The sequence below is a fragment of the Dasypus novemcinctus genome, chromosome 2 (genome assembly GCF_030445035.2).
Source record: "Dasypus novemcinctus isolate mDasNov1 chromosome 2, mDasNov1.1.hap2, whole genome shotgun sequence".
NCBI lineage: Eukaryota > Metazoa > Chordata > Mammalia > Cingulata > Dasypodidae > Dasypus > Dasypus novemcinctus.
Genome location: NC_080674.1, coordinates 71,984,902 through 71,995,992, shown reverse-complemented (window position 1 = coordinate 71,995,992; position 11,091 = coordinate 71,984,902). Strand labels below are relative to the sequence as shown.

Sequence of the window (11,091 nt, the reverse complement as noted above, 5' to 3'; positions counted from 1 at the left end):
GAAAGAGAATGGCTTTTGGGTAGATTTTTGCTCCAGTTTTCATTCCTCACTATATTCCCTGCCTTCTTATTGCCTTATAATAAATTCCCCCCTTACCCTTAAATTTGGTAGAATTGGTTTATATTTTTTTGCCATCAAATGATCTCTAAGGCATCTCCTTTATGACTCAAGCAAAAAATAAAATACTTTAAAATAGAACAACAGGATATTGAAAGATTAATATAACATGACCAAGGGAGGTTTATTTCTACCCCAAGCCCTACTCAAGGCATTCTCCAAAGCTAAGATGGTGTTCTCCCTAAAAGGAATTCTGTTGTATAAAATTTCCTACAATTTATTAAATACAGATTGACTGCCTAACTGAATTTTCACCTGACCACCATAAAAAATGGACAAGTCACTCTCCATTTAGAGCCTTTGTTTCCTCATTTATAAAATGAGAAGTCTAAATTAAATGATCCCTAAGTTTTCTTTCAATTCTTAAGTTTTGTGATCCCCAAAATTAAGACAAATTATGCAGTAAATTTAGGAAGTTATACAATGAGAACCACAGCGAACTTGTAATAAAACTCAAAAAACCCAACAGTTTTACAATCTTAATATAAAGACAATAAACCACGAATGACAACAGAACATCACAAGAAAGGACTTTGACACCCAAAACCTCAGTTGAGACATAGGAACTCAATCCACTAAAAGTATGACTTTAAGATTTCAGAGCAGGAAGCGGATGTGGCTCAAGTGACAGGGCTTCCACCCACCATATAGGAGGACCTGGATTCAGTTCCTGGGGCCTCCTGGCGAGAATTAAGAAGAGAAAGTGTGCCCATGTGGCAAGCCAGTGCCCCTCTGGGTGAGCCTCTGCCCGCGCAAGTGAGTCACACAGCAAGATGATGACACAACAAAAGAGAGACGAAGGGGAGAGTCGAGGTAAAGATGAAGGAACTGAGGTGGCACAGCTCATAGGGAATCTCTCTCTCCACATCACAGGTCCCCAGGATCAAATCCTTGTGAATCCTAGAGGAGAAAAAGTGAAAAAGAGAAGGCAAAAAGAGATAGATGCAGGAGATCACATAGCAAATGGACACAGACAGCAAAAACAGCAGGGGCAACAGGGGAAGGGAAAAAATAAATAAATCTTAAAAAAAAAAAAAAAAGACTTCAGAGCTCTAAAAAGTATGTATTTTTATATTATAAAATATCTCCATCTTCACTGCCCTGCCCATCCTGGCCCTCATTACTTCTTTTCTGGACAATTGCAGTATCTTCCAGCATCTCCCACTCTAGTCTCTCCTTAAACATGCCATCAGAATGAGTTCCTAAAACACCACTCTAATCCACCAAGAATAAAGCCGTGGCCTCTTATGATGGCATTCCAGGATCCCACAGACTGGTCCACTCTTATCTTCCCCCTTCACCATTCCAGACCCCCAAGGACTCAGCACTAAAGTTATTTCTAACTGCACTCACTTTCCCCTGTGTACTTTCATCACACTATTCCTGATACCTTAAATGGCATACCCCCAATCTTCAATTTTTAAAAATATTACACATACTTCAAAGAATATTTTTGTATAAAAAAATACTTTGTCTATAGCTCTTGATAATTCACCTTCCAAAGAGTGGGTGTACTTTTCACAGTCCCTACTCTTGAGGTTCCATCAGCACAACTTTTGGCTTGAGGATAATTTATGTAAATAATTCAAGCTGTGTGCCCTGAACTGCTGAGAAGAGTCAGTAAAAAGGAAGTGTTAAAAATTCAAAAGATAGAGGAAGTGACTGATGGAATTGAGGCTCTTGACAGAGAGGATGGAATCCAGATCCAGGAAAAAGAATAGTTTTGGGGAGAAAGGAGAAGGAACAAGGGGTAGTTCTTCCACAAGATGTTCACAGATGCAGGCAACTTTGTAAGTAGGTTAGTTCTTTTATGCTTCTGTTTTCCAAAGAAATAGGTTATAAAGTCATCCTTCTAAGAAGGAGGGAAAGCAAGTTATCCATTCAATAATTATATGTACATAACATAAAAATTGATGATAGCCAAGCAGCTACCACAAGGTAGACATGATGTTAAGTACTACACAGAAAGATGAACTTGGGGTTGCAGAAAGAATTATACTCATCCGTCAATGAGAAAAAGAACAGGACAACCACCATCCTCACTCGCAGCCCTGATTTCCCTTGAGGTGTTCCTGATCTATGCGCATCTGTTAGCCAAATCTCCCTGGCACCTGACCAAGGCCACATTGCACATCTGAGTCCCCAAAGAACTGTATAGACAGAGGTAGCTATTTGGACATCTCCCCATCTGTCCTTCATTTTGAAAGGGTTCGCTGGTATTTTTTTTCAGTTCCTCAAGTTTGTCAACCTCTCTTCTGCCTTTTAACTTGTGTACGTGCCATGTCCTCTGCCTGAAGCACTGTTCCTTTACACTCTCTCCATCTGTCCCCAGCTCTTTATCCTTCAAATCTCTGTACAAAATATCACCTTCCCTAAACATCCCGTTTGCCATCACAGTGTCCTTCATAGAATTTCTCAGGCCTATAATCTTTGGGGTTTTTTTTTCTTATTAATTGTCTATTTTCTATAAAATCCATGAGGACAAGGATCATTTCTATCCTGCTTTCCATCATGTTCTCAGCACCTAGTACATGGGAGGCACTCAAAAAATGCATGGAATGCATGAATGAACTGTGTTAAAATCTAGGTCAGCATTGTCTAGTGCAGCAGTTCTATGGAAAGAAGCTTAACAGAACCACCCGAGGATCTTATTTAGACTACACAATCCTAAACATCCTTCCCTAACTGCAGTCCCCTATCCCCATATTCAGATATGCCATTATCAGAATTTGGAGGGAAGTGTGGGTACACAAGTACACCATGTATCCTTCACCACCCCCCAACCCCCATTCTGGAATGGGGTGAAAGGTTTAGTATCAGTAAGTAAGGATCAGTGATCCTTGCAATGAGAAAAGTGACTTCATACACCATCTCAGTTCTCCAGGAGAACCACTGCTCTAAGTACATCGCTCCTATGCCTTAGAATAGTCCCTGGATCTTAAATGTAACTACTTATCCATGCTCAGACTCCTGATCCTGCAGCCATTCTTAGAGTCTGATCTCTGGACCTTAAGTATGGGTGACTACTTTTCTCATTAAAATGTTCTCAAGCGTTAACGTTCTTGTCTCCTACAAAAAAACCTTCAATCGCTAAACATACTAAGGCATTCTATATGAAGAAAAACTCTAATATTGATAAATATTATGGTAACATAAATAATATGGTAACATTACTTCTAAAAAGCCACTCAGGATGAAATCTTGCCATCAATAATGCAGCATGTCATTAGCACCATGAACTTTAAAATCTGTTGCCCCGGCCAAAACTTTTGGGAAAGCTTTTCATATCCAGTCCACAAATTCCCCATCACCAATCCCCCCACGACCACTTTTCCATACCTTTTAATCTTATTAGACAAAAAAAGAGGGATGTCACAGAAGAAGTATGAGGAGGATAAGCTAAAGGGGTTTAGAGCAGAGTTCTTATTCCTTTCTTTGAACTACAGAATTCTTCTTGCTTTCATGGAAACATTCCAGGCTGTAATAGGAAGCAGTTCTAAGTGTTATCTCTGAAGTTCTTGCCTGGACTCTGATCAACGATTAAAGCAATTTCCGGGTCTGATCTAGGACTGACAGAGGTGTGAGGAAGGTTAGGATTTTAGCTGAAACACTTTCTGGAAAAGTAGCAGATTGTAAAACTATTAAATAATTCTTTGTAGTTTTTAAAGCTTATAAAGGACCACATTTAAATCACAAATAGACCTGTCATGGGGGAACCCAAAAGTAAATGGACCCAAAAAATGGATGCTGATTCCCAGTAAGGTGGCTTCTATTAAAGAAAGAAATGCTTTCTGGGGAATTTGGGAGTCCTAACAACCTCTCCAATTGAGCAGAATGATGTGGAGGGAAAAGACAAATCTTTGAAGTTGGAGGGATTAAAGTTGAAACCATAACTCTGGAATTGTATGACTTAAGCTAGTTCCTTAATATCTTTTGGCATCTATTTCCTCCTCTGAAATAATGGTAATAATACCTACATTGCAAAATTGTTATAAAGATTAGACATGCTAAGTAATAATAAGAACACTGTAAATGTTAATTGCATGTGAGAACACTTCCTTTCCATGTACTATATCTCCCCTGAATCCTTGGTGAGACTTTATTTTTATATCCTACTATTACGTAGGTGCCTCTTGAGTTTGCATTAGGAAACTGTTAGCATCTGTTCCTTTCATGATGCTGCTTCTTAAATGGTACTTAGTCAGGTTTAAGCCTTTGAAAATGTGACCTCACATGTGCACCCAGAAACTTTTTAAGGCTACTAAACTTTACATTTAAAAGTTTTGTATTTCTTTACTGGAATATGCCCCCAGCAATTTCCATTTGTTCACCTCAAAGCTATTCATTGAAATAATTAATTTTCATTTAGACAGATTATTTTTAGAGGATTGTGTATTTGCCAGTAGGAACGATTGGGTCTAACACACTTAGAACCATCAGATACAGCTATTTCCCCTCCTTTGGAGCAAATAACAATCCTCAATGGGTCAATTTTTTAACCAATATATATTTTACTAATAAAAGAATTGCCAAAACACGAGTTCTGATTTTCCAAATAATTTTTGATGTGGCTATGATCTGGAACAATTTATCTTTTATTGGCCTTACTTGTTAAGAGGTCTATCTAAAGGTTTTAATAATCAAAATCGTATCAGTTCAACACCAACCATTCCCATCTCATCCCCATCCCCCCCCCCCACACACACACACACTACTGCAATCAAAGAAAAATAGAGTGTACCAAAGCTTGTGTGGCAAACTCCCAATTAACGATCAAAACTCCTTAGGGCCACAGTGCCTGTCTCCCAACAGAGCTATTTTAGAAAGATTCCTCTTTGAAAAACAGCATGATTAATCCCACCATTCCTACTTAAATTACCTACGTAAAAACAACAATACACTGTGAGCAATTATTAAAAAACACTTTATTATGTATAATTTGTACATGCTTCAATTTGGGTTGCTTGGGGTACTTTATTTTCCAGGTTGTGATGTCATCTACCAAGATTAACTAGATCTAATTTTCATCCTGTCATGCCACATACAAAAATACAATTTTCAAAGCAAATTTCCCCTTCTTTACACAAAGAAACACAAGAATTTGTCAGACAAATGAAGTGAGAAAAAGAATACTTTTCACACATATCGACACCATACAACGTTATCCTTCACACGTAACATCTAATGTGTTCTTTTATTTGGAAACAGCAGGAGAACAGCCCATTGCCCACAGAGCGAAATGCAAAGTTTGTTGCTAAAGCCAAATTCCAGGGATGAGGGCTTGGTCCTCTTGGGGAAAGTAGGGGGAGTGGGGACTTATGGAGGAGGGTGGACACCCCTTCATAAGCACTTCAAAAGGAAGGAATTGCAGGAAGTTCCTCGGGGACAGTCGCACAGCTTTCCGATCCTTGCTCCTTTTCGCACTGCGCACTGCTCCCCCGCGTCGCACTGCAAACAACACGCGGGTGGTCATCGGGCATGAACAACCCCTGGCTCTCAAGGGACATATCTCCCCACCAACCCAGTCCCCCACACCCCCTTGGGAGAGAGGGACAGACCCCACCGCCAAGGTCAAAGCATATTCAGGTCTGGAATGCCCGTATAATTTCAGCAAGAGGAAAAATAAAAAGGAAAAATATAAAAGAAAAAGAAAGAAATTTAAAGTATTAGGACACTTCCTCCTCTCTTCCATCTTTTTATGGGGAAAGAGTCTCATTCTCTGGCTATTTTTCTTGCTCATCCAAAAGGGGGAAAAAATTAGCCAGACCTTTTCTCTTAAAAAAAGACAATAGACCTATACTTTCTCACACTCCTTGCTCCCTGCTTTCTCTCCTTCTCATTCTACGAAGGAAGATTAAAGTGTATGTGAAGATAGCGGGAGGGGAGTAGTGGAGCTGCCCAAGGAAGGTGAAGAGCCCTGAATCAGAAATTTCGACCCTAAAACTTAGAATAAAAATAGCTGACTGTACTCGGGAAAACAGGGAGAAACTGGCGGGGGTCGAGGGGGGACAGCAAAAACTGAAAAGATTTAAGGGGATCTCCCTAATAAGATCTCCCACGAGGTGAAACCTGAAGCTCGTCTTCAGGAAATGCTCTTCCCCACGTAGACCCAAGGGCTGGTCCCTGGCACAGTTGTTCAATCCCCCAACATGATGGTCTCCCTTCTGCCACCGAAGACCAAGAAAGAAGGGCTGGTGGTGGACTCAAAGTGACCCCACAAAATTTTGCAAACCCATTACCTGAGTGATTTAGGGAGAAGGTCGAGTATGAGATACAAGGTGGTGTATTGTCTTTTGGAAAAACACGGGGAAGGGGAAGGGATAATCCCAAAGCCTTACCATGGGGACTTGGCCGTACTTCTTTTCATAAATGGGAATGCGTTTACTCTTGAGCTTCTTCAGGACTTCCTGCAGCGCTTCGATCTGCAACACACCGCCGGGGATCCCGAGTTGCCGCCTTGGCTGCGAGCCCAGCCCAGGCGCTCACTTCCAGCCCCAGTTATAAGGGGCTCCGGACCTACACACACTCTGGCCCTGGGACTCCGCCGACAAAAGAGATGCTCGGGGGTGGAAAGTTAGCGAGAGAGCGCTATCCTAGGTACTGACAGAAGGTCCCGGAGCCGCTGAGAATCGTGCCGCTCGGAGGGACCGGGGAAAGGGATTCGCTCTACAGAGTGCTTGCACCCTGTGGGCTCGAGACGATCTTCGGATGACAGCGGGTGCCCGAGCTTTGCGCTCAGGGTCCCGCTCCCTGGCTCTGGGAATGGGGAGGACGGCAGCGAGGGGAGTGCAAAGGCAGGGACCACGCGACAGCCCAAGGGGCTCCGGGGCGAGGGGAATACCGACCAGCTCCTTCTCGTGGGAAGCGTCTTCCACGGCGGAGTAGATGTCCAGGGCTCGAGGATGGAGCTCGGCGTCCTCCTGGGCCCCGGCGCCTAGCAGAGGTAAGAGCAGCAGCAGGGCTGCGCCCAGGAGGGGCAGCAACCGCAGGCGGGGGCTCTCCATGGTGCTGAAATGTGCCGCTACCGGGCCACCCCTCTCTCGTGCCTTTTATAGCGAGCCCGATTCTGGGTGCACCGAGGAGGGAGGGGGCGAGGAAGGAAAGGGGTGTGGAGGAGGGTCCGGGTCAACCGTCTGTAGGCAGCGCTCCGCCGCCGCTTGACGTCAATGCCCGCCGAGGTTCTGCGCACAGCTGGGCTACAGCGCAGAGAACAGGGACCCCGCGCCCCCAAGTGCGGTCAGCCCCGCGGCAAGGGACTCTCCCTGCGGGGGTGGCGTGGGGGACGACCTGAAGCTGGGGGACAAGGGGCGAGGGACGGGGAGCGGAAGGGGCTAGGAAATGGAGAATGACTTCAGGGCAAGGCACAGACGGAAAACCCGTGGGTTAGTAGAGGCGGCAGCCCTGTGATCCACCTCGCCGGCCCTGCTTTGCCTCTCACCTGAGCCTGAGCCTTCTGTGTGACAGCAAGAAGAGCGTGTTGCCTCCAGGTAGAATTTTTTGCCGAGCGCCTTACTAGGCACCCTGAGATAGGGGAGACAGACAGTACCTAGAAGAAAGGGAAATTGTGCCCTACCCCACAATGGGATCCTTGATGAAATCTGTGAGATAATAACAAAGAGAAGCCAGGGAAAACAATCTAACCAGTTTCAGGAGCAGTATGGGGAGTGCAGAGAGCCGGGCTGTAGTTCCAGGCCTGGTTCTGCCGCTTACAAACTATGTGACTTTGGGCAAAAAGACAGACAGACAGAGAAAGAGAGAGAGAGAAAGAGAGAGAACCTCTCTGTGCATCAGCTTTTTCTTTTGTAAAACTGAGATTAAAATGATGTGTGTCAGGAAGCAGCCGCAGCTTAATCAGTTGGGCAACCATCTACCATATGGGTGGTCCTGGGTTCACATCCCGGGGCCTCCTTGTGAAGGCAGGCTCACCTGCATGCTGTGGAGAGCCAACCCAGCAAGGTGACCCAACGAAAAGGGAGACAAGTAAAAACACAGAAAAGTGCACAGCAAATGGACACAGAAAGCAGACAACAAGCAAACCACAAGGCGAGGGGGAATAAATAAAAATAAATATAGACACACAAAAAAACACACAACAAATGGACACAGAGAGCAGACAGCAAGCAAGCAGCAAGGGGGAGGGATAAAAAAATTTTTTTTAATTATGTGTATCACAAGGTTATCAAGGAGATGAAATGAGAGAGTAGGTATGTAAAATTACTGGCCTTGAGCACATTGTACTTCAGACACCTCTGCACCTCCCTCTTTGAAATTTGAGGATGGCTATGTGCAATTCTCAGCTTTTTCTAGAGCAAATTCAACCATCCTCTGAACCCCTCCCACTCACCACCCACCTAGGTATCCAGGAAACCTTTCTAGAAGGAAAATAAAGAAGGTGAAAAAAATGCAACTCCCTGATGATGGAAATATCTCGAAGGATCAGAAGTTAATGGTAAGCCAGATCCTCAGTGACTTGTGAAGACATTGTGTGTGTGTGTGTCTGTGTCTGTGTGTGTACAAGGGTGGGGCCCTTACAGCCTGAAGGCAAATGAAAGTTCCTGTAAAGAGGCAGTGCCTTCCTCCTTAGACCTAGGTGCCTATCCCACCTGCCTGTCCACCTGGCCTCTTCTTTCACCACAACTTCTTGTTCTCAACTGTTTCTGAATCCAGCCACTCTTCCCTATCCCATTATTACCAACCCAGTCCTTGAAAGCTGCCCTAGCCTACTTACTGCCAGCCACTAATCCCATGCCCATCTTCTCCTACCCTCCTACAATCCATTTTTCACCAGCATCAAGTGTTGTTCTGCTTAAAACACTCTAATGGCTTCCCAACTTACTAAGCACTGAGTTTAAAATCCTCATCCTTATTTACAAAGTGCTACATGATCTGCATCCCCCTTCTTCCAACTTTAAGTCCTACCATTCTGCTCCAGAGCTCTCTACTCCAGCTTCTCTGGCCTTTTTGGTCCTCTAACAAGCCAAGGTCATGCCCACTTTGAAGTCTTTGCCTTCCCTGCTGTCCTTGCCAAGAAAGGTCTCCTTCATCTCCAAATGGCTCACTGCTTCTTGTCATTCAAATCTTAGCTCAAATGTCCCTGAGCACCCAATCCAAAGACCCCACCAATTTATTCTCATAGATTTATTGCTTTGCAGATGACATTGATAATTGGGACAATTAATACATAACATGTGTCCGGTCATTTCATTTATCAAGAATCTAATTGTTTCTCAAATGCACAGGATGTAATTCAAGAAGTAACATCTCTTGTGATGAATAGCATGCATATTAACATCAAAATATTGTGCTTTGGGGTACATCCAACTTGACAATGTACATAACACCTTCTCCAGATCTGCCTTTCACACACAACTTTAAATTCTACACAATAAAACTTCAGTGGTGGCATATTTAAACCTTTCAGAGATAAATAAGCAATAATCATAAACATTAGGTTCAATGATCTTAAAGGTGTTTTAAGATTCAGAAGAATAAATAGCCCCAAATAATGTTTAACTCATCTTTTCCTGAGGATATGGAGTTTTACAATGTAATACACTCCCTCATTTTGTTCCACCAAGCCAGAAGTAATAGCTTTCCCTTTATGATACTTCTACTGGAAAATAACTCAAAAAGTTCAAATCCTGCTGAAGTTGGAAAAAGGACTCTTGAACCATCTTGTGAAGCAAACCAGGGGGTATCCTGGTCTTTTACAATCACAATGCTTTTTTCATCTGTGAACAGAAAGACTTGATAAACTATCTTAGGAAGTATGAACAGTAAGGCTTAAGCCCTTTTATTCCCATAAGATGAGTCATGTAAGTTATGACATGGAAGGGAACAAATGTGTGAGATGTTCCTCAGTCTTATATCATAACCTATCAGAAGAATTTATTTATTCTTGCTACTTTCTCATGACTTCATTAAAAAATAATAAGTCCACCGTTGAGGTCTCCAAGTAAGTAAAGAAAAGTCATCATTGAATTGAACCATTACTTCTCATCTCGAATATAGTAAAGGGAAACAGGTCACCTCTCAGGAGCAGCATTGGCCAGGATGTGCTTTTTGAAAGAGTTCAAGGAGAGAAATCATGTCATCAGGGAGCCAAGAAAGTAATGCCAATAAAATCTATTTACACTGTACTGTTGAATGAGAAGAAAATTTAAAAGGTTGGGAAAATGTCTTCTTACACATGTCTGTCTCTTGGAGTTTTGAATCTTTCATTATAAAAATAATGTATTAATTGATTTGTGACCTGGCAAGAAAAAGGTCTCTTCTGGCTTTTTGTTAAACGATCCTTAAGAGGGAAGCAGACTTGGCTGAGTGGTTAGGGCATCTGCCTACCACATGGGAGGTCTGCGGTTCAAACCCCAGGCCTCCTTGACCCATGTGGAGCTGGCCATGCGCAGTGCTGATGCACGCAAGGAGTGCCCTGCCACGCAGGGGTGTCCCCCTCGTAGGGGAGCCCCATGCGCAAGGAGTGCACCCCGTAAGGAGAGCCGCCCAGCGCAAAAGGAAGTGCAGCCTGCCCAGGAATGGCGCCACCCACACAGAGAGCATCTGATACAACAAGATGACACAACAAAAAGAAACACAGATTCCCATGCTGCTGACAACAACAGAAGTGGACAAAGAAACAAGATGCAGCAAATAGACACAGAGAACAGACAAGGGGCTGGGGGCGGGGGGGGGGGTGGGAAGGGAGGGGAGAGAAATAAATAAATACATCTCTAAAAAAAAATCCTTAAAATACAGACTGGCCAATATTTCTAATGAGGAATCTAGAGCCCAAAATACTAACTAATGTGATGATGATCAATATGTTTTCCCCCCAAGCTCCTGTGTTTCTCTCTCCCTCCCTCCGTTAATTTCGAATAAATTCTTTTCCTATATAGCCCAGAATAGCACAGGCCTTTAGGATTGTCATATTACTCAAATGTCAGCTTACCTTGTTACCCTTTACACCCTCACTTTCCT

General features: G+C 43.4%; 1 protein-coding gene across 1 annotated transcript; it reads right to left on the bottom strand.

Moving 5' to 3' along the window:
* Nucleotides 1-5,066: 5,066 nt before the first annotated feature.
* On the bottom strand, nt 5,067-7,154 carry CARTPT (CART prepropeptide). The gene is made up of 3 exons (XM_004465629.4): nt 6,963-7,154; nt 6,456-6,539; nt 5,067-5,565 (listed from the first exon to the last, which is right to left on the bottom strand). The coding sequence occupies exons 1-3, from the start codon at nt 7,119-7,121 to the stop codon at nt 5,458-5,460; spliced, it is 351 nt and encodes a 116-aa protein (XP_004465686.1). The 5' UTR covers nt 7,122-7,154; the 3' UTR covers nt 5,067-5,457.
* Between the last annotated feature and the right edge of the window lie 3,937 nt (nt 7,155-11,091).